The sequence below is a fragment of the Saccopteryx bilineata genome, chromosome 3 (assembly GCF_036850765.1).
Source record: "Saccopteryx bilineata isolate mSacBil1 chromosome 3, mSacBil1_pri_phased_curated, whole genome shotgun sequence".
NCBI classification, from domain to species: Eukaryota; Metazoa; Chordata; class Mammalia; order Chiroptera; family Emballonuridae; genus Saccopteryx; species Saccopteryx bilineata.
Genome location: NC_089492.1, coordinates 279,648,950 through 279,671,681, shown reverse-complemented (window position 1 = coordinate 279,671,681; position 22,732 = coordinate 279,648,950). Strand labels below are relative to the sequence as shown.

At 53.4% G+C, this 22,732-nt stretch overlaps 2 protein-coding genes across 2 annotated transcripts in view; one reads left to right on the top strand and one right to left on the bottom strand.

Annotated features, from left to right (window-relative positions):
- Window positions 1–3,554: 3,554 nt before the first annotated feature.
- HTR6 (5-hydroxytryptamine receptor 6) lies at window positions 3,555–15,324 on the top strand. Its single transcript, XM_066265151.1, has 3 exons — window positions 3,555–4,268; window positions 14,521–14,679; window positions 14,875–15,324. Exons 1-3 carry the CDS (start codon window positions 3,555–3,557, stop codon window positions 15,322–15,324), a joined length of 1,323 nt encoding a protein of 440 aa, XP_066121248.1.
- A 2,149-nt stretch (window positions 15,325–17,473) lies between these two features.
- TMCO4 (transmembrane and coiled-coil domains 4) overlaps window positions 17,474–22,732 on the bottom strand; it is an 81,138-nt gene continuing 75,879 nt past the window's right edge. Inside the window, exons 13-14 of the mRNA XM_066270258.1 lie at window positions 22,261–22,375; window positions 17,474–18,663 (exon numbers count right to left, since the gene is read on the bottom strand). Of these exons, the coding sequence (XP_066126355.1) occupies window positions 18,256–18,663; window positions 22,261–22,375 (523 nt within the window). The 3' untranslated portion in view covers window positions 17,474–18,255. The remainder of the gene's footprint in view (window positions 18,664–22,260; window positions 22,376–22,732) is intronic.

The following is a 22,732-nucleotide window of genomic DNA, read 5'->3' as shown; positions in this document are numbered from 1 at the left end:
AGTAAGTGGAACAACAAGTCGATGTTTCTCACTCTCCCCCCTCCCTAAAAATCAATAAATAAAAATAAAAAACAATTATTGCAAATGAATGTTTGGCCCATAACTGCTGGTGGATGGGCTGATAGTTTTGTTGATTTATTCACTGAACAGATATTTACTGACAGCCTAATGTACTGAGGATACAGCAGCAAACAAAACCAACAAACACCTACCTAGTTGGTCAGTGTCTTCTATGAGGGCAGCTTTGGGCAGGCCTCATACCGTCCCTGCCCTTGGTTTCTCCATCTCTGTAATGAGCAGCTCTCTTCTGTCCTCTATGTACTGACAAAAATGGAGGCCTGGGGCCTGACCAGGCGGTGGCACCTATCTAGTGGATAGAGCGGTTGACTTGGATGCGGAGGACCCAGGTTCGAGACCTCGAGGTCACTAGCTTGAGCGCGGGCTCATCTGATGGAGGCCTGGAGCAGAAGAAGGACCTTCTAAGACTCAGCTGTCCCATTGTGGCACCAGCCTTCCTCTCTAGGGAGAGAGCACCTTGGGACTAGAAGTAACCAACCAAAGGCTAAGCATCCTGAAGGTCCCTTTTCACCCTGAAATGTTAAGGACGTCTAGAACATTATTAATCCATAATAGAAACAATAACTTTAGGAGCACTCATGGTAATTTCTGAAAAGTTCTTAAATTCAAGGTAATAACAGTGTGATCACAAGGTGGCACCATCACTCAGGCCCAAGCTTGAAAAAAATAGAATTATAAAAAAGTACAGATCATACCAACATCTGTGAATCTATCACCCAGATTGAACAAATACTAACATTTTTGTCATGTTTTCTTGAGTTTTTTTTTCTAAACAAAGGCTATCAAACATTACATCAAAGTTAAAGCAGAGGGGCTTATATTCTATAATATATATATATGTATATGTATATATCTCACTAATTTTTCAAAGCTGAAATTTATCAGGCAGCTCCTCTGTGTGAAATGGTTTAAAGACCTATTCTGTTCATGTCTTCACCACCCCAGTTTCGTAGTAGCAGAGAACTGAAGAGGCTTTACCACGTTCACAGAGCAAGGAGCAGAATCAGGATTATGAACCCAGGTCACCGGGCTCCAATGTCTGCTTTACATTGGAGGTTTGCTATTGGTCAGCCAGGAATCCCTGGGCTGAAGGGTTTACTCCAGAGTTGAATGCATTCCCATTGTTCAAATGGGAACATTGAGGCTAACTGCTAGCAATGACACAATACCATAAAGTTTACAGATTACACCGGCTCATTTAATCCCCTTAAGAACCCTGTGAGGTGGTTGCTGTATTACTCTGAAAACTACTGCAGATGAAAGAATAGTGACCCAAGGAGATGGAGCCATTGGTCTTAAATCCACAGAGCTAGTAAGCAGCAGAAATGGGATCCCAAGTCTGGCCTTTAAGACATTCATCTCATGATTGGTATATGACACCCTGTTCCTTCGGGCACAGCAGAACCTGTCAGGATGGTGCAGGTGGTACTGGGAAGGATGACAAGCCTCCTCCTCCTGCTGCATAGACCTGTCTGTGGGCAATATGGAGGCTCCGAGAACCAAAAAGTGGCTCATGAGTGGGTGGAGGGTGCTGTCGTGTCTTAGGATTTCTCTGCCTTGGGTGTCAGGCAGACCTGGGTTTCAGTTCCACTTTATCACTTGCTGCTGGTGACCTCGGGGGAGGCCATTGGCTTCTCTGAGCCCCAGTTTAACATCTATCTCTTGGTATTATTACAAAAGGTCAGAAAATATAATAAAGCCTTTGACACATAGCAGGACCCTTACGTGTGGGAGCTGTAGGGGTTCAGGATGGAGTCACCACAAGATGTGGCTCTATGTTATACAGAATCTTTTGAGCTGAAGGCAATCAAGAAAGACCTTGCAAACTCCACAAACCTGGGATCTGTTTTGGTTACTGTGGTGTCCCAGTTGGTCAGAACAGTACCTGACACCTACCAGCTGCTCAACAAATGTTTGTTGAATGAATGAATGGAATTCACAACATTAATCTGTAAAGCCTTGTAGAAACTCTTGTTAGTCAGAGGAAGAGATACACAGTGGGATCACACCCTGGGGTGCCACATCCTACCCCTCTACCTACAGTGACTGTACCCCCCACATGGCCCGGAGTGTCCCAATCCTGTTCACATTCTGTTAAACTGGGAGTGCCAACAGGTCAGGGACTTCTTTCTTAGGGCCTGGTGATGCTGCGAAAAGGGAAGATCTCTGCTGGAGAACCCTGAGGAGGAGGTGACTTGCTGTTTAAACTAGAAGTTTGAAAGAAGTATTATAGAGATTACTATATATTATGTATAATATTTATGTGTACATACCTATGTGTGTGTGTGTGCATATATGGGTGTCAAGTGATCTGCCCAATATCTCCCAATGGACTCCCGCTGGTAATGCGGTGCGCCGGCTGCGGGTGGGCAAACCCGCACAGGGGGGTAGCCCTAGATAAAGGCAGGCTACAGCCTCCTCTTCTTGAGTTCCTCCTGCGCCACCGCCACGCGTGAGTTGGGGAGGGGTTTGCGGGGCTGTGGAGGTTGCCACATCTGGGGAGGCGACCTGCTGCCGCTGGGGCACTTGGATCGCCCCTCCACAGGCCTGGGGTACCAGGGACCCCGCCCGCTTGCGAGGCGGGGGCTCAGCTGTCCCCGCCCACAGCGAGGAGGAGCGCAGGCTCCGCGGCGCGGGGACCACGCACCCCTGGTAGCCCAACCGGCTCACCCGCTTGCGCTGGCCCTTCGTCGCGCCTCCTGGGCTCCCTGGGCGCCTGCCGGGCCGGCGGCCGCCTCTTCCTCTCGCAGCCCCGCGGCGCTTGCCGCAGTCGCCCGCGGCGGAGCAGCGCTGAGCGCCCCAGGTACCGAGCGCGGGCAGGAGTGGGACCCGTGACCCGGCGGCCAGGTGGGGAGGGGACGGAGGCGCGGCCGCTGCTCCTTCTGTTCCTGCCAGCCGGCCCAGCGTCCTTTCCTCCCCACACCTCAGGATACCGTGTCCGCCCAATCCCAGGAATGCCTCTGCACGGGCTCTGAGACCTGCCTTCTCCGCGGGAGGCTTTGCTCTGCCCGTGGGCCCCCACCCTGAGACCCCAAGCACTACGGCTCTAGACCTAGAGCGCCCGAACACCCACCTGCCTCGGAGAGCTTGCCCCCGCTCGAGCGCGCCCACTGCCCTCTGCTCCCCCCTCCGCGGTTCCGTGTCCCAGTTAGGCGCCCTCGCTCGGATCTTCCGCCCCTTCTAGGTGACTCCGCTCCCTCCCATTCAACCTCCAAGAGTCCTCTGGCGTCCCCATCCTCCTACTTTCCTGCCCGCTCACTCGACGGCACTCTGCTCCTCATCAAGCGCCCCCTCTAAACTTCCTACACGTTTGATCCAGGTGTCCTTGCCCCACACCGGAGGCCGCCTGTCCACCCCCTGCCCATCCTCTCCGGATCTCTGCCTGTTTTCCTATCGCCCTGTCCCTCTCCTCCCCCTTGTCTGCCCCCAGGGGTGTCTCTCGGACCTCACGGCCTCGCTGTCCATCCTGCGCCCCCATGGTCCCAGAGCCGGGTCCTGCATACAACAGCACTCCCGACTGGGGGTCGGGGCTGGTGTCAGACCCGGGGGGCCGAGGCTGGGTGGCAGCCGCGCTGTGTGTGATCATCGCGCTCACTGCCGCGGCCAACTTGCTGCTCATCGCCCTCATCTGCACGCAGCCCGCGCTGCGCAATACGTCCAACTTCTTCCTGGTGTCGCTCTTCACGTCTGACCTGATGGTGGGGCTGGTGGTGATGCCGCCGGCCATGCTGAACGCGCTGTACGGGCGCTGGGTGCTGGCGCGAGGCCTCTGCCTGCTCTGGGCCGCCTTCGACGTGATGTGTTGTAGCGCCTCCATCCTCAACCTCTGCCTCATCAGCCTGGACCGGTACCTGCTCATCCTCTCGCCGCTGCGCTACAAGCTGCGCATGACAACCCCGCGCGCCCTGGCGCTAGTTCTGGGCGCCTGGACCCTCGCGGCGCTTGCCTCCTTCCTGCCCCTGCTGCTGGGCTGGCACGAGCTGGGCCGCGCGCGGACACCTGCCCCGGGCCAGTGCCGCCTGCTAGCCAGCCTGCCCTTCGTCCTCGTGGCGTCGGGCCTCACCTTCTTCCTGCCCTCGGGCGCCATCTGCTTCACCTACTGCAGGATCCTACTGGCCGCCCGAAAGCAGGCTCTGCAGGTGGCCTCCCTCCCTGCGGGCATGGCCGGCCAGGCGTTGGAGACACTGCAGGTACCCGCGGGGCGCGGGGAGATCCGGGATTGTGGGTTGGAGGAATGAGCAGCTATTGGGTGCCTATGGGGCACCTGACCCCTTAATATACGCTGATGGTGACTTCCAAGTGGCTATTCCCAGCTCCTAGGTGTCTTCTGATCTCCAGACTTTGTGCTGGACTGTCCACAGGATAGCTTCATCGAGATGGGAGGCAGGCTTCTGGAAGGTAACGTGTGCAACAGGGAATTCAGGATGACCCAACTCTCCCACCTGCTCCTCCCAGGTCTTCCCCATGATGGCAAATGGCACCATCATGGCATCGCAAGCCAGAAACATAGGGATAATTTTTCTCCCTTTGCACTGAAGATTCATTGGTGGGAACTGTTGGTGCTGTCTCCTAAACATGTGCATTTCCAACACACCTTCCTAATCCAAGCCATCATTGCTTCTTACCTGGGAGCCTTTGATAGTCTCCTGCTGGCTCCCCCTGCTTCTGCTCCAGACCTACCCCCATCCATTTTCTGCATAGCAGTCAGAGGTATTAAGAAAAAGAATGATCACGTGACTTCCTTGCCCTTCAGTGAGTCCCCATTGCTGTCGGGATAAAAAGGAGACCTATGTCAGGGTCTGGCCTTGGGATCCCACCCTGTGAAACTCTCCTATATTACCTCCTTCCCCCTCCCTCTCTCTGCACCAGTCACATGGTTCTTCTGTCTGTTCCTTGAAGGCACCAGCTGACCTCCCTGCCAAGGCCTTTGCACTTGCTGTTTCCTCTGCCTGGAATGCTTCCCTCCAGAGCTTCCCTTGCCTGACTTTTTCAGCTCACAGATTAAATTTTCCTAGAGGTTGTTCCTGACTACTCTGTCTGCAGACCCGCACCCTCCCCCAGCTGGTTATTCTCCAGAGGGACCCTCAGTTTATTTGTTGGCTTGTTCATTCATTGTCTGTCTCCCCCCTTGAATGTAAACCCCGTGAGGGCCGGCTGTGTCTGGGTTGATTGTGATCTCCATGGCGCATAGTAGGTGCTTTGTAATTACTTGTAAATGGGATAGGTGCTCTTAGCTCAAGGCCATGCAGGGTCCAGAGCAGTGTACCTGCTTTTGCCATCCAGGCCACATGATGCTTAAGTGCGGTTGTCCACTTGAGGGATGGGAGTTTAGACATACCAGGCCTTAGCCCCGAAGAATTAGATCATAGGCCCTGAGAAAGGTCCTGACTGGGCTCTCCAGGCTCGTCTTGGTGAAGCCTTAAGTGAAGGAGACTCTTGCAGGTGGGGGTGGGGGCTTGTGGGTCACAAGATGAATGGAGAATTGGCTGAGGGCCAGTTCCCTGGAGCAGTTTGTCCCACTCCAGCAGTGAGGCCCAGAGCAGCAGCTGGGTGGGCCAGGGGTCCTGGCCACAGGCCTGCTCTCTCCCCCAATCTGTGCTCATTGGAGAACATCCTTGAGTCTCAGCAGGTGGCTGTGACCCTGGCTTGGTTCTTCAGCAGTAGGAAGAACTGCCTTGGGCCATCCCTACTCTTTCTCTGGGTTCTTGTAAAGGAACACGTCTCAAACTTCAGGCCAAAGGAACCACCTTGGGACATCTGTCTTACTACCCTCCCTACACTCCTCAAACCACTTCATTCATATGTACTTAGTCATTTCTTTTAATCACCTCATTTATCTTTACTTCCATGGATTTGTTTAAGAAAAAGACTCATCTTTTCCAGAGTGGACAAGCAATTATCGTTGCCATAAATAGAAGGTGACAAACACAACTCTAGTGAGTGTGCAGAACCCAGCAGTGTTCCTGAGGCCTGACTCGGCTGGTTGAAGTGACTGGGCCGAGGCCTGCTTCCTCTTTGTTAAGTGTCAGACGAATGTTAAAGACAAAGTGGCATCAACATGAGACTTCCTCATGGCGTGACCAGAGAGCTAGACGGGAACTGTAAAGGGCTCGTGTTCCTACTGTGTGATTCAGTTACCTGACAAGGTATCAATTTATCACCTGGAGTCTAGGCCAGGGGTCCCCAAACTTTTTACACAGGGGGCCAGTTCACTGTCCCTCAGACCGTTGGAGGGCCGGACTATAAAAAAAACTATGAACAAATCCCTATGCACACTGCACATATCTTATTTTAAAGTAAAAAAACAAAATGGGAACAAATACAATATGTAAAATAAAGAACAAGTAAATTTAAATCAACAAACTGACTAGTATTTCAATGGGAACTATGGGCCTGCTTTTGGCTAATGAGATGGTCAATGAGCTCCTCTCACTGACCACCAATGAAAGAGGTGCCCCTTTCGGAAGTGCGGTGGGGGCCGGATAAATGGCCTCAGGGGGCCGCATGTGGCCCGTGGGCTGTAGTTTGGGGACCCTTGGTCTAGGCCCTTCCCCACTGTGGGAAGCTCTGCTTTTGTGACTAAGGGTGGGAGAAGCTGGCTGGTCTTGATGAGGTTGGAGTGAGAGAGGTCTAGATTCTTGGTTCCAGCAGGGCCTGTGACACACAGATTTTCTTTCCGTGACTCTAACTGGCTGGCACCAGGATCGAACCTGAGCCTGTGGCCTCAGAACCTGGGCAGAAGTCCCCCAGGTGCCAACAGCTACAGCCCCACAGTCTTTGAGCGCTCATTGTGTGCCAGACACTGAACTGAGCTAAACCCTGAACACCTAATGAGGAAAATATTGCCACCATTCCTGTTGACAGATGGGAAGCTGAGGTTCAGGAAGAGGGGAGGTGACTTGCCCAAGGTCACACAGCTGGTTAGTGAGGTTCAAGCTCAGATCAGGCCGATGCCAAGGCCTCAGTGTGAGCGTTGGATTGCCTGTGGGCGATGGCACTCTCTTAAAACACTGCTTCAGGGACACCCCCTCATGTCCCTGTGCTTTACTGGCTGTGCCTTCTCAGTTTCTTCTGTTGGGTCCCCCAGCCATGACATCTCTGGGCCCCCAACCTCTCATGTTTTTCATGTTCACTCCCTGGTGAGCTCATCTTGTCTCCTGACTGAAAGTACCACCTACACGCTGATAACTTCCAGCCTGGACTGCTTGGTTGACATGCTCCACATAGACCTTGGATTTTCCTGGCCCCAGCCCTACTCTCCCCACAGTCTTCCTCATGTCAACCAGTGGCAACCTCATGCTTTCAACTGCTCAGGCCAGGAACCTTGGAGGCAGCCTGGATGCCTCTCTTCCTCCCAATCCATGTCTAGTCTTGTCTCTATTTTCAGTGCATGTGCAGGCTCGGGCCACTTCTCATCTCCATCACTTTCCCCGCCCCCAGGCTGAGCCCCTTCATCTGATGCCTGATTCCATTCTTGCAGCCACAGCGAGCTCTTAAAAATGCAAGTCCTGTCCTGTCGTTCCTCTGCTCCTGCTGCCTCACCTCTCATATCACCTGGCTCTCTGCTCCTTCTGTGGATTCCTTTCCTTCCTTACTCTTTCTCTTTTAGCCATGCTGGCTTCTTGGCTGTTCCTTGAGCACACCAAGCACAGCCCTGCCTCAGGACCTTTGCACTTGCTGTTCCCTCTGCCTGGGGTACCCTTCCCCTACATCTCCATGTGGTTTCTCTGCAACTTCCATTGCTTTCTTCTGGCCTCTGCTCAGTTGTCAATTAAGAGTAGCAACTGACATACTTTCCTGGATCCCCTTCAGTCCTAATTTCCTGAGTTATTATTCTCAGCAGCGCTTACCACCCCCTGACATGTTCAATACGTTCCCATTTATTTATCTGTTTATTTCCTCCTACTAGAATGTGTCTGTTTCCTGTTGGATTCCCAGCACCTTCCACAGTGGCTGGCATAGCCTCAGTGCTCCGTGTTTATTGATGAAAGGACTGAAATGGACACGGTGCTTCACAGAGCCAGCCATTCAACCCCTGTTCACATTGCTTCGTTTCCTCCCATTCCTTTCAGAATCAGTTCTTGTACCTGGTGGATCCCACACTTTTCAGTACATCAATTCAGTTGCTTGTTAACATGTATGGAGGTCCTACATTGTGCAGGCGCTATCCGAGGCTGTGAATGCAGTGATGGACAGGACTGAGAGGGTCCTGCCCTCTGGGAATCTATGTACTAGTCAGGGAGACAGACACTGATTACAGAACTTTATCATGATGGGGCTATGAAGCTTCTAGGAGAGGTGTCTCAGTCTGTGGATACTCAGAATCTGTCATTGGCTGTGCATATGTTTGCACCCTGAAGCAAAGGGGGCACACCGAGTCCTAAAACCAAATGCTGAGAAGAGTCTTCCTGGGTCATTTAGGCTAGCTCGCTGCCTCCAAGGCAGAATGACCCATGGACCCCTCAAACCGGAAATGGTGCCTGTGCTAATTCCTCCTACTTCCTGGAAAGCCCTTTCCTTTGGTGGCGTGTGGAAGTGTCAGACCCCGCTACTATCCTTGCTTCCAGAACCACTCAGCCCCTAAGCAGGCTCTCTGATGCCATTTTCCATAATGCCTGGAGAACTGCCTACGTTGTGGGAATTTGCTTCCTGGATGTTGCCTCTACTCTGGCCTCCCGGCTCTTGACCCCTTTCCTCCCACTCCTGCTGGCCTGTCCGAGAGGCTGGCAGCTTCCGGATTGGGGGTGGAGGCTCTCTCAATGCCTGGACCTAAAGGAACTGATGAGAACAAAGCTTGTGGCACGTTGGGCCTCTTTCCTCCTGCCTTCAGCCCCAGCTAGCCCTTAGCTCCCTCCCCCGGTGCAACCTGCAGCTTCTCCGTGGTAGGAAGGGAGTTGGGCACAGGTCCCTAAAGCCCCAGCTCCTCTGGGTTGAGGACATGGGAACTGAGCAGGCTTGAGCATTTTCTGCCCCCTACCCCCACATCTGCTTATTTATGTGAACAGGCTTTTATAAAGGAACCGGTTGGCTTAGTGGTTTCAGTCAGGTCTTCCAGGCCCCAGAGGCTATGAGAAAGGGGGTCATGCTTATAGCTGAGTCAGGGACTGTGAGCATGGGAGGCAACGGGCGTTGGATGCTGCCAGGGCAGGAAAGGAGAGGGGAGGGAGTGTGCCCATGTGGGAACGTGCTCATCCTTGGAAGGTCCCAGAGGGACCAGTGATGGAGCTCAGCTCAGCCTGGCCGAGAGCAGCAGAAGGGGGCCTGGCTGGCGGTTCCTGCGTTCTCAGCTTCTCTTTGTCTGCCAGGATTCCTGTGTCTCTGTGGCCCATGGCCCCCTCCCCTATCGTCTTCCTTTGTACTTCACCTTTCTCCCGCTCTCCCATCCTTTTCCCCTTCAGTCCCATTCCGCCCCATTCTCTTCCTCCCCGTCTTTCACCCAACTATGCCTCATTCTGTCTTAGCAATCTATCTTCCCTTCATTCTCTGCTTCCTCCTCCTCAGAGGGGGAGGCTGTGATCACAGAAATATCTCAGAGGGGAAGGAGGGGGCTGAATCGGGGCAAGGCTGATGGAGGAGCAGTGTGGAGTGTGGCAGGCTTGGCTGCTGCTAGGACCAAGGCAGTGTGGTGGAGCCTGGTCTCGGTACACGAGTCTGTGTTCTGGCTGGTTGTGGGTTCAAATCCTGCCTCCTTTCCAGAATAACCAGGTGACTTTGGAAACATCCTTGATGTCCCTCTACCCCAGGGGTAATGCTGTTTATCACTTGAGGTTGTCTGAAGAACCAATGAGATGATATATGTAAATTAGGCACATGGTAAGTGCTCAACAAATGTTCCTCTCCTTTCTTCTTATAGCAAAAAATGGTTCTGGGGAGCTCACCCCCTTCTGAGCTGCTCTGGGGAAAAGCACTAAGCCTGCCACCAGCATCAGTATCACCACCGTTATCAAAGAGCTAAACTGGACACTAGTTAAATCAACAACACTATAGCTAACACGTGGTACACAGTACGTGCCAGCCTCTGTTCGAATAACTTGCTGGATATTATTTAATCCTTACTACAATTGCATGAGGCACATGCTATTATAATGGCCATTTTGCAGATGAGAAAAATGAGGCACAAAGAGGTGAGGTACCTCGCTCAAGGTCACTCAGCTGGGTAGTGACAAAGTCATGATTTGGAAATAGGCAGTCTGGTTCTAGAGTCCACCTTGTAACTTCACACTATGATTAGATGGCCATAAACACTTTAAACTACACAAGGGAATACACAAGTACATTTTAAAATAAAAATTCAAATATAGAGATAAAGTATAATACCTCTTTGACTTCCAGTCAGTCACCTTCTACTCCCAGGGACACTCGCTAACTTAGAGTATGTCTTTCCTGTCCTTTTTTTATATGTTCACATATTTGTTTATGTATCTAGTAAAGTTTAGTATTTTGTGCATTTTTTTAATCAAATAAAACTGTTGTATTGTTTTACCACTTGCCATTATCACTTAATATGTCTTGGATATCTTTCCATTTCATTGATTCATTTCTTTTAAACATGTGTTTACTATTTTTTTCTTTAATTTTTTTATTTATTGAGTTTAGAGAGAGAGGAAGAGGGAGAGAGAGAGAGAGAGAGAGAGAGAGAGAGATCTACTTGTTGTTACACTTATTGATGCTTTCATTGGTTGATTCTTGTATGTGCCCTGACTGGGGATTGAACCTGCACCCTCAGCATATCAGATGATGTTCTAACCAACTGAGCTATATGGCCAGGGCCTAAACATGTGTGTAGTGCTATTTAGTGGGATGTGCCATGGTTTATTTAACCACTGTCCTTCTGATGGACATTTAGGCTGATTCTAATTTTCTCCTATCATGAATAGTGCTGTGGCACGCCTTCTTGTATATGCCGTGTGTGCAGACAAGTGTATGGGTGTTTATGACCAGAGGAACCTGTAAGTGGAATTGCACTCTGGAAAGGCACTGCCAGATTGTCCTCCAGGTGGCTGCCCTCTGACAGTCGCACATGTCACAGGCTTGTAAGGGATATGCAAACAATGTGACCATAAGGGGCTATGAGGTGACTACAGGGCAGAGAGAAGTGGAGGGGGGCATGTCGACACCAGCCAGACGCCAGGGTGTGTGCCATTGATTTCTGCCCCATGCAGGCCTGTCGGTGGCAGCAGCGGGGTTTCTGTACCTGCCCCTTGACTGTGGCCCATGGATGCCCTCCCCCCAAATAAAAGCAGCATGGTGAAGTGGAAGAAGTGTTGTTTCTGGAGCCAGAAATGACTTTGATTTTTGACTCAGTGCTCTTGAGAAGTTATTTTGCCTCTCTGAACCTCATCTGCAAAGTGGAGATAATAATACTCCCATAAAGACTGAACGGCACAGTGAATATCAAATGCTGAAGCATAGTAAGTGCTCAATAAATGGGCGTCACAGTGTTGATTTGGGATGTCATTAGTGCTTTGGTTCAAGGCCTTGTTCTGGCACTATGTGACCTGGGGAAGGTCCCCTGCTTTCTCTGAGCCTGTTTCCTTCTCTCTTCGCTTTTGCTTACATTCTTGGGTCAACTCTTTCAGGAGAAGAGGTGAAGGAAAAACCCACCATTGTTCCCAGGAAGACGAAAGAATCTCAGATTATCCATAACTCCACCTCTGGAGCTTTCTGCCCTGATGCCTGCCCTCAGGGTATCGCCTTCAGTTCCTCATGCCTTAGAGCTCTGACAAGATCAAGGTTCTCTCTTGCCTCTCCCCTGCCCTAGGTCCCCAGGGCTCAGAGGGATCCCAGTATGGTGGGGTCTTCTGAAGACTGTGTCTCCTCCTCCCCTGTTGTCTGTTCCCATTGATGGCAGCAATTCGAAGGCCTGGCAGATCTTAGCAGATTCTTTGGGGAAGCAGGAGCCTCTCCCGCAGGCTGACCATGGTGGGGCCAAGAAACCATATGGAGGAGGGGAGAAAATGAGAAGAGGAAAGAGGGAAGTGGATCCTCTCCCCCAACCCAGCCCACCCCTTGCTACAGCGTGGTGAGTCAGAGCGTGTGTCCTGACATCTGTGCCGCTTTGGGGCGCCAGAAATGCTGGCAGGAGGACCAGGCTGCCGAGGGTGACAGAACTTCTTCCTCATACACACCCTGCTGAGGCTACCATGCGCTGAGCGCTTACGCTGCGTGGGGACCCGTGCATGCACGTATCACCCACAGCCTCACAGTGACTCCGTAGCTGAGTATCGTTTCTCCCACTTTACAGATGTGGAAACAGAGACTCTCTCAAGGGCACAGAGTGAATAAGTGGTAGAGGCATAGTTTGAAGCCCGACCACTTGTCTTAAAAGCCTAGCTCTTGCCTCTGCACAATGCTGCCTCACCAAGACGGAGGGGAGAGACAACAAATGCCTCTCTTCGGCTGCCCTTTGTGGATTTGTCCTTGATATTCAGATAACCAGACTTCGCCTGCATAAACACGCTGAGGGGTGGGAATTACAGTGCTTCATCTGTCCGCTCCTGCCCACCGCTATTCCAAAATTAGACCCCCAAGCTTTTAGAAAGACAGTATGGAGCTGACATTTCAGCACCATGGACAAAGAACAAGGTCCCGCTACACGGAGGAGGCGGGGAGAGAAAAGCGGGCCTGGAAGGTGGTGGCGCCCCGCACCTGAGAGCCGGGAGAGAGGCTTGACTTCTGTGCATACGTGATGGGGCTGACACATCTTGGCTTTGTCTCTCCCGCCCCCTTTCCATCTGCGAAGGTTGCCTGGGAATCTGGTTCCCTTCCTGCCTCCTTCTGACTCTCATTTCTCTGTACTCAGCCCACTACTGGCTGCCTCATGAAGTAAGCTGGGCTCCCATAAAGTTTAGAAAATGTAGGGTGGGAGGGCGGAGGGGGAATTCCTGACTTGCAAAGCTCAGGTGTGCTTCCCAGAAGCATACAATTCTTTGCATCGTTCAATGAAGAGTGCACACCCCTGCACATTGATATTTACTTAAATTGTGAATATAGGTGGGCCTCACTTTGTGACAATCTGATGTATGAAAATTCAAAATTGGCCTGACCTGTGGTGGCACAGTGGATGGAGCGTTGACCTGGAATGCTGAGATCACCGGTTTGAAACCCCAGGCTTGCTGGGTCAAGGCACGTACAGAAAGCAACTACTATGAGTTGATTCTTATCACTTCTCCCCTCTCTTTCTCTCTCTCTCCCTCTCTCTAAAAATCAATAATAATAAAAATGGACTGTACGTTGAAAGGGTTTCTATTAAAAAAAGAGAAAAAAAAAAAGAAAATCCAAAATTGTTTACAACGCACGGTTTAGAGGAGGACTTCATGGGCCCCCCCTAGGAGTTCATGGATGGGCTTCAAGATGATGACTCAGAACCCTCTGCAAGTGTGGAATTTTTTTTTTTTGTATGTGTGTAAAAAAATGATAAGCTTTTAATTTCCTGGGAACAGTGTAGATGTTATTAGACTCTCAATGGGCTCATGAGGTTGGAAAGTTCTGGGAACTTTTGGGCTAAGGGATACTCCAGTTTAAGGAAACTTCATATTTTGGGACTGTGGTCCAAATTGCAGAGTCAAATTCTAACCTCCTCATGCTCATGGTCCCCTTTCAATGGCTCCTTTCTATCCCTTCCCTTCACCACACTCCGGCTCTTGAAGTCGATGTTTGGGAATAGCATGTCTGCTAGTCCCCACATAATTTGAGTTGTGAAATGCCAGAGCACCCCAAATAATTTATAATAGATTTCATTGTAAACGATTGCTCTGGCACAGGTTTTCCAAAAAAGCACTTTATTTTGTGCAGCATGAGGGTAATAGTGCAAGCAAAACCATTTCTCCAATATATGAAGAGAACCCATATAAAAAGAGATAGCCAATCCCTGGACAGCAACAGGGCCTCTTTTGTTAAATTGTGACCAATTTTTCTAGCACCAAAGGCTTTGGGAGGTGCTGGAGCTCAAGGTCGTGGGTGCTGGCTTGCATAGACTTGTTCTTTGCATGGAGGGCGGTGTCTTTTGGACTGATTTGTGTTTGGGGCGATGTTGCTGTCTCACTGCATTTCCTAGAGCTCCTTGTGTAGTGCTGGGTCAGGAGCAGGGCTCAGTCTATTGCTGGGGACAGGACACAGCTTGGGGCTAAGGTTGGCTCAGTCTGGTCCAGGTTTGAGGCTCAATTTGAGACCTTGGTTATATAAGGCTCAATCTATGGTAGGCATCAGGGATCAGTCTGGGATCGTGATCGGGGCTTGGTTTATTGCTGATGTCAGGGCTTGATCTAGAGTCATGGTCAGGCCTCAGTTTAGGACTAGCGTTGGGGCTCGGTCTAGGGTCAGGACTCAGTTTATCGCCGGTATGAGGGTTCGGTCTAGAATTGGGGTTGAGGCTCAGTCTGTAGATGGGGTCAGGGTCAGTCGAGGGCTCTTTGCTGACTCATGTGGACTTCCTTTCTGCAGGTGCCCAGGACCCCCCGCCCTGGGGTGGAGTTGGCCGACAGCAGGCGTCTGGCCACCAAGCACAGCAGGAAGGCCTTGAAGGCCAGCCTGACCTTAGGCATCCTGCTGGGCATGTTCTTTGTGACCTGGCTGCCCTTCTTTGTGGCCAACATAGCCCAGGTAATGCCACCGTAGGGGGCAGATGAGTCCAGGCCTTGCTGGGGAGGTCCCCGCGGTCCACACCAGCCCAAGCACGGGGAGGGAGGAAGGTGGGCTACTTCTCTGGGTGTGCTCGTGTGTGTCTGTCCTAGTCATGCTGGGTGGGTGGTCTGTGTTCCTGCCCAGGACCAGGAGTGATGCGCCCCTTTCCTCCAGGCTGTGTGTGACTGCGTCTCCCCCGGTCTCTTTGATGTCCTCACGTGGCTGGGTTACTGTAACAGCACCATGAACCCTATCATCTACCCACTCTTCATGCGGGACTTCAAGCGGGCCCTGGGCAGGATCCTGCCGTGTCCCCGCTGCCCCCAGGAGCAGCGGACCAGCCTGGCCTCGCCCTCCATGCGTACCTCCCACAGCGGTGCCCGGCCAGGCCTGAGCCTGCAACAGGTGCTGCCCCTGCCCCTGCCCCCGGACTCTGCCTCTGCCTCTGACTCAGGCTCAGGGGGCTCCTCTGGCCTTCAGCTCACATCCCAGCTGCTGCTACCGGGGGAGGCCACCCGGGACCCCCCACCACCTGCCAGGACTTCTGCCACGGTCAACTTCTTCAACATCGATCCTATGGAGCCCAAGCTGCGGCTGCATCCGCCTGGTGCCCCCACGAACTGATCTGGACCGGTAGCTGGTCCACGAGGAACTGGACTGGTTGGAACCAAGTCCCCGAGGCCTTGGGCCAGCTCTTGGCTGAGGCCAGGATGGGCTGCAGGTCTCCTGGGAGCCTTCTGAACTCACGGGGATGGGCACTGAACCAGCCACCACTGCTCATTCAACGTCCTCCAGCGGAGGGAGGGTAGCTGGCTTCCGTACTGTTTCTCCAGGAAGCGGCAGTGCTGAGTGTAACTCGTGGCTGTGTGTACAGAGTGGTTGGAGGCTCTGGGAGAGGGGAAAGGCCTCTCAGCTCAGATTGGGATGAAGACCATCTCCTTTGCGCATTCTATCAGGTCGCACAGAAGGGATGCCTCCGTCTGCAGAGATGGATCAGTGCAGGGCTGAATCCCTTGCCCCTCTAAGGATAGTTCGTGGGCCATCAGATCACCATGAGCTCCTGGGAGTTTGTTAAAAACCTCGACCTCTGCCCCTTCCCTGGACCTGCCAAGTCAGAATCGCTGTGTGAGCAAGCTCCCCGGGGATGTGTGTATATACATTACAGTTTGAGGTTTGCTGGCTTAGCTGATCTTCAACCCTGAGGATGGTTTGCTGGACAGTTTTTGGACCAGCCAGCCCCTTGGATGGGTGTGGCCTCACAGAAAACCCCTGAGCCTGGGAGTCAGGCAGGCCTGAACCTGAGCCTCGGCCCCACTAGTTAGCTCTGGCACAGGTTACTTAACCTCTCTGAGCCTGTTACTCTATGTGCAAAATGGGGTAAGGATGGGGTGCCATGAGAATTAGCGCAGTGTGCCTAGGATGCCTGCACCCAGTAGGTGGCACTTGCTGTTGTGGATGCCTGGCAGGTGGTTAGTAGGTGGTCCACCTGCTGTTGCTGTAAGTCCTGGCCATTCAGCCCCCTGGCCTCTGGTTGTGGGCCAGGAAAAGCCATTAGTTCCCAGTGATTCCCCCTCATCTTCCTCCTCTTCTTCAGCCCCATCCCAGCTCCCAGGCTACTGCACTGCCTCTCCTGGGGCAAAGGGTGGCTTGTGGCTTCTTGCTCAACATCTGCGATGGGTGATCCTCTGCCCTGGGCTTCCTTGGACCCAGGAGGGAGCCAGCTGATGGGGACAGAACCATCCCCGTGCCCTACCCCCTCTGGGTCAGTGAGGGAAATGGGAGTGGTGGCCACTCAGTCAGTAGAGTTGAAGAGGAGTTGTCCCTGGTGTGGGTTGCTAGCCTTAGGCGGGCAGGTGAGCCCTGGTCCAGGGCCTTTTTTTTTTTTAGGAAAGATTCAGTTCCTACACTTTACCTGCTGTAGGTTTCTTTTCAGTGGGAGGTTTTTCTTATCTCCCACCTGCACTAAGTTCTATTAACCCAAACTCCCAGGGAGTCCTCCGCTGGGGGCCTGGCTCTCCTTGGTGCTGATCAGACTCCACTCCGGCCCTGGCTGCAGTCCACAGAGGGACTGTGGTGCCTGTGGGGCCAGCCCCCTGCCCTGGGGCCTGTTCCAGTAGACTATCAATAAACCACTAGCTGAAGGCAGTGACTGCAGTGTGGACCGATTTGCTTGAGTGGCCACGTGGGCTGGAGAAGGAGCTGGTGATGTGGGGAGAGACCCTGGGCCCAGGTGTCCTGGGTTCCGATCCAGACTCTGCCCCTAATTTACTTTGGGACCTCAGTAACGTCATTTACCCTCCCGGGGCCTTAGTTTTCCATGGGTAACTTGAGCTGTTTGGATTAACAGCAGCAAGAATTCTGTAAATATTTGTTAAATGAACAAATACACATGTCCCTGAGGACCAGTTCAGTTCCTCCATCACTGTAACTCCTCCTGTCTCCCCTCCTCCCCGCTGCCTGCTCCAGAGCTTGTCAATACTTTCTCTGCTTGCATCTTGATTTCTCCATCTGCACAATGGGTGGGGGTGTGATCTCTGGTCTTGTCATTCAGGGACAGTGGGAGGAACAAAGGGGAGGTTCCCAGAGATGCAGGGACAGTGGCTAAGATCTGGGCTCTGAGGACTGACTGACAATTTGGGCCTGACCAGCTCTATGATCTTGAGCAGGTCACCTGACCTCTCTGGGCATCGGTCTCTGCAGGGGTAAAGTGAAGATAACAGCAGTAGCTGCCTCATCTGGTTGTTGAGGGGTCCGCTGAGACAGTCCACGTGAGCACTGTGTACACGGTAAACACTCACATAGTAAGTGGTCACCGTTACTCTTTATTTTTCCTCGTCACCTCTGTTCCTGCTACAGGAAATCCTTCTCCCAAATAATCCATTCTTGCTACCAGGCCCAGGTCCCACCGATACCGCGTGTGCATTACTGACTCTGTTCCGATGACATCCAGGGCCACTGTGCAGCACAGCTTTGGGGGGTGCCTTTCACACACACCATGTCTGTTGCCGCCCCTTCGGTTGAGCAGTGCACAGCCAGCATGGCTGTGTGTGCCGGATCTGATTAGATCTCCCAAGAGCAGAGAGAGGGAGCTGCCTGCTCCCCACTGGTGCCCACTCTGCGGGTGTGTGTGGTGCTTGCAGGATGCTGGGCAGCCCTGGGGTGGATGGAAGAGCAGGCAGATACCTGGCTTGACTGAGGCCAGGGGAGAGTGGTGGGTGGGAGCCTCAGGTTCCAGAGAGCCCCCTTGTCCTCTGGGTGGACAGCCAGACCCCACAGCTGTGACCTGAAATACAGGAGGCCCACAGCTGACAGTCCTGGGGCTCTCAACTGCGCTTGATTGATTCTGCAGGGCTCTGGCCTTGCTTTCCCAGAGAGGGACCATCGTCTCCCTCAGTGCCTCCTCCTTTCAGTTGCTTGCTCTGCAATCCCAAAGCCTTCAGCGCAGGAAAGGCACTGGCAGGAGTTCCTCAGGGCTCCTTCAGGGGGCCTGGGGAAGGGGGTAACAGAGCACCGCATGTGGAAATATGGGAAGATGGCTCAAGTCCCCTTTTGGGGTCAATCCAGGCCTGGGCAGGGCCCCTGGTTCTCGCTGTCACAACTGGGGCAGCCCAGTGGGTTGGGGCTCATGCCATGACTGCAGATCTGGGGGCTCTCAGCAGGGCAGGCAGCAGCAGGAAGGGAGCCCCCTTCGACTTGGTCCAGTCTCGTTGGCACCTGGGCTTGGCTGGGGTCAGTGGATATGGACGCTTTGGAGGCATCTCCGGCTGCAGGGCCCTGGGTTTGCCCATCCTGGTCAGTGGGCTTGTCTGTAGAGGAGGCAGCTGCCGCCTGGCGGGGCTCCTCCTGGGGCAGGCTGCCTGGGGCCAGCAAAAGCCCCTTTTCACCCCAGCCAGGCTTGGTGCGGATGCCCACGGCCTTCAGGATGACATCCATCTGCTTGGCATAGTCCAAGTGGCCGCTGACCTGCAGGAGGACAGTGAGTGAAGGTCATGGTAGGTGGGCAGAGCCCAGCCCTCCCCAGGGACCCAGGCTAAGCTCCTGGGTCTCCCCCTGTCCCTCAGTCACCAATGTCCTGACTCTGACTCTCCATGACTCTGAAACCCAGAGTGGGGTGGGAACCTCTAAGTTCACGGCCCTCTAGAACTCCTTAAGCAATGAAGGAAGGTTCCCTGCAGAATCTGGGTCCATGGAGGGCAGGAAGGAATCTTCTGCTCATTGGGGTGGAGGTTCAGATTCCATCTGCAGCTTTAGGTGACTGGCTCTGGGGGCTGGGGTAAGCCCCTTTCTATGCTGACCTCCACTTACCTCAGCTGTAAAACAGGGACACTAAGTGTAGCTACATCGGAAGGTTGCTGTGACGTGGCTGGAAGCCCTCGAACCGAAAACAGACCCACGGCATAGACTGTGAAGCACCTCCTACAATTCACTCTCCCCCTGTCCCCCTTAGTCATAAGAGCTTTCACTCATAGCTGGCTCAGGCTTGTCCTTAGATCGGGAGCCAGCTCAGACCATGTTTGGAGCGGGTGGCTGACATCTGAGATGACTCACGAAGGGCCTGGGGCGGTGTGGTCCAGCAGGGAGAAGGCCCAGCCCACAGGTGTCTGCCCTGAGCACGAGGAGGCCAGTGGTTCCCCATCAGCAGTAATGAAACCCTTGCCAGCCACCTCTCCTCCAGCAAGAATTTCCAAGGAGGCACAGAGGCCATGCTAATTACCCTAATTACCCCAAAGGGGAAAGTACTGCCTTTTGTGGAGTTCTCCTAATGTGATAACGAGCTATTATTAGGCAAGGGCTGGGAAGCTGCCATGCAGGCATTGGGAGGAGAGGAGAGAGATACCTCCAGAGCTGCTGGTCCAAAGGGCAGAACTGAAGGTGGTGGCAGAGGCAGGAGAGGAGGCAGCTGGTGTTACACGAGGGCCTACTATGCACCAAGCATCTCCCATGCGCTGCTCTGAAGGTAGGTGATTTCCCCCGTTTCATAGATGAGGAAACAGGCACAGACAGGTGAAGTAGCCGGCCCAAGGTCACACAGCCAGTATACCAGTGGCCAGGCCTCCCTGTTGCCCAAGGCTGTGCCCTTCCCAATACATCCCACTCAGAGGCTTCCTGGGGCAGAGACTGGATCTTGGGAGGGCCTGTGACATTTTGAAGGGAATTTTCATTTACAGGACACTTTCAGTTGTTCCTCCTTCTGGAAGAGGGAGACTCTTGGGGTGGTGAGGCACAAGCCACTTCTCACCTTCCCCCATTCAGGTACCCTAACTAGGACAGAGATCCCTGGGCCTCTTCAGGAGGCATCGCTCTGAGTCCTGGGGTTTCCTGGTCTGGTTACCCAGCTTCCCTCACCCCCACGGCAGGGGGAGGGGACGACGACAGCACAGGCTCTGCCTGGTTTCAGAGCGCAGATCTACAGCTCTAGCTACGTGAACTCATTCTCTCAAGCCTCAGCTTTTCAGTCTGTGGGTTGGGGAAGCCCAATACCTCCTATTGGGCGGGGTTGTCGTAAGGTTTATGTCATGTGAAGTAAGTCTGTCAGGGTTAAGGATGATCTAAAAGGCTTCCTGTGGCTCTGGGGCCAGAGCCTCATGTCTGTCCTGGGACGACTGTCCCTTTAACCGGGAGTGGTCACTTTTCACGCACACATGCACTGGAAGTGCCTCTTATTCTTGGGCCAACACCAGGCCTAAAGCTCCCAGTTAGGAAGGCATGGGCTGCCCCGCTGGTGTTCCTCTGGCGGTTAGAACTTGTCTGCTAGGATCTGGGAGTTTGGGGAACGAAGATATAAGTGAGGACGAGGTGGCCCTGGCATCATGGTGGCAGGTGAGTGAGTGAGAGGCCTAGAGGACCTCAGGCAAGGACATGGTCCAGGAGCTTCTGGGGCAGCAGTGACTGATAAAGTTTTGGTTTTAAGATTTTTGTGCTAGAATTCCCAGTCAGGTTTAATAAACACGCAGCCAGTGTTAGTGGTGCTGGTGGGGGAGGGATTAAGGTGCCGTGGAGGGCTGTTGGGACAGGCTGCTGTTGAAGCTGCCGGGAGGAGCCCGAGTCCTCCAAGTGCCCCTCCCCCAGGGATTCTGAGGCGCCCAGGGGGAGGGTCTGCCTGCTCTCGGCTGGGGGGGGGGTGTGTGTGTTCTGCTTGGGAAGCGCTTGGCACTTGATAAATGGTAGCCGACAACATAATAATTGGAAACCAAAGTTCTTGTTCTCACAGGAGAACAGATGTAACTGCAGCCCATCACTCTCACCCTCCTGGAAGCGGGCACCTCTCCTGCCCGTTTCTCATGTCTGCCCAAGAAGGGGTGATGCCCATCGGCTTTGGAACTGGGTTTGAGACCTGCTCTGCCATGTTCCTGCTGTGTGACCCTGGGCACGTCTCTTAGCCTCTCAAAGCCTCAGTGTCCTTGTCTGTACAATGAGGACACTGATGCCAGCTGAGGGCAGCGCTGGGCATACAGTGTCCATACATGGAGCTATGAATTCCCTGTGACAGGTGTGTGCAGGTCAATGAGGTGCCTTCAAGCCTGAAAGGGGGCTCTAGAAACTCAAAGTGAGGTTTGTATGGCTGCCCAGGTGGTCCCCTCACCCCATTCCCAGTGGGATTCTTTTTAACCCTCTGCAACTGCGGTCAGCCTGGAGGTAGGTGTGTGAGAGTCCCCGGGAAGTACGTTCAATTGCAGACTAGCAGGCTCCACTCCTGGGGACGGCTTTAAAAGGTCTGGGCAGTGGGGCCCTGTGATCTGCATTTTAGTATACTATTTTATTTTATTTTTTTATTTATTCATTTTTAGAGAGCGAGAGAGAGAGAGAGACAGACAGACAGACAGACAGAAAGGAGGAGCAGGAAGCATCATCTCCCATTTGTGCCTTGACCAGGCAAGCCCAGGGTTTCGAACTGGCGACCTCAGTGTTTCCAGGTCGACACTATCCACTGCACCACCACAGGTCAGGCAGTGATCTGCATTTTAAATACACTCCCCTGAGGCTTCCAAGGCAGGGGATGTGGGAACACAGGTTCCCTGCTCCGCAGTCCACGTTCCCAGCCAGGCAGGCACCTCTGCTGTGGTCCAGCCTGGATCCCTTTACCTGCGTCCTCTGCTTACTTCTGGGCAAACAGACTGTCCCTACTAGTCCTCTGGGGTTGGGGAAGTTGGTGGTGGGGACATTGGGAGGAGGAGTGGGGGAAGGTGAGGGGAAAGGACTGGGGCAGTAGGTGGGGCCAGAGCATGGGCTCTGGGGGTTCAAATGCAGTCTGTTAATTGCTAGTTGTGTGATAGAAACTTTTCTAAGCCTCAGTCTCCTAATCTGCGATATGGGGGTAATAACACTGCCCCAGAGGCAGCGTGACGGTTAGAGGTACGGTGGGTAAAGAGGCCCAGTGACAAAGGGACGGTGCCGTAAATAGGCGTTACCTGTTCCCAAACAAATTCTATGCTCTCCCTCCCATGGGGTGGGATGGGCCAGGGCCAGTCCCTGGGGTGGGAGCCTACTGGGCTGGTTAGTGAAGGGCCCCTGCTGGCAAACGCAGAGCCCTGGGAGGGCCAGGCGGCGGGTGGTACTCACGATGGAGGACAGGTCCACGTTCTCCACCCGCCTGTCCAGCAGCACGGGCTGCAGGCCGGCGACGCGGAGCTGCACCGAGGACGTGCGGTACACGAAGCTCAGCAGCCAGTCCCCCCTGCGGGCACAGGAGTGGTGAACGTCAGCCTTGGGGGAGCCCTAGCACACAGACGAGCCCTGCCTGGCCCAGGGAAGTCCGGTGGGACTGGTGTTTCTGTGGGATCCGGGGCCCTGGCTGCACCTGTGCAGTGTGACGGTGGGAGCAGCGAGGACCTGTGGGAGTGCTCCCCAGAGCGTGGGAGCCCCGTGAAGGTGTCTGCTTTGTTCCCTGCTGAGTCCCCCGAGCTGGGAATAGTGCCTGGTGGGCAGTAGATGGATATCCATTGAATGGATGGAGGAAGAAACTGGAGGAAGTTCTCGAAGAGTCAGCACGAGGAGCAGGAGAGCTGCTGTCAGCTCACAGCCCCCAGTTCCC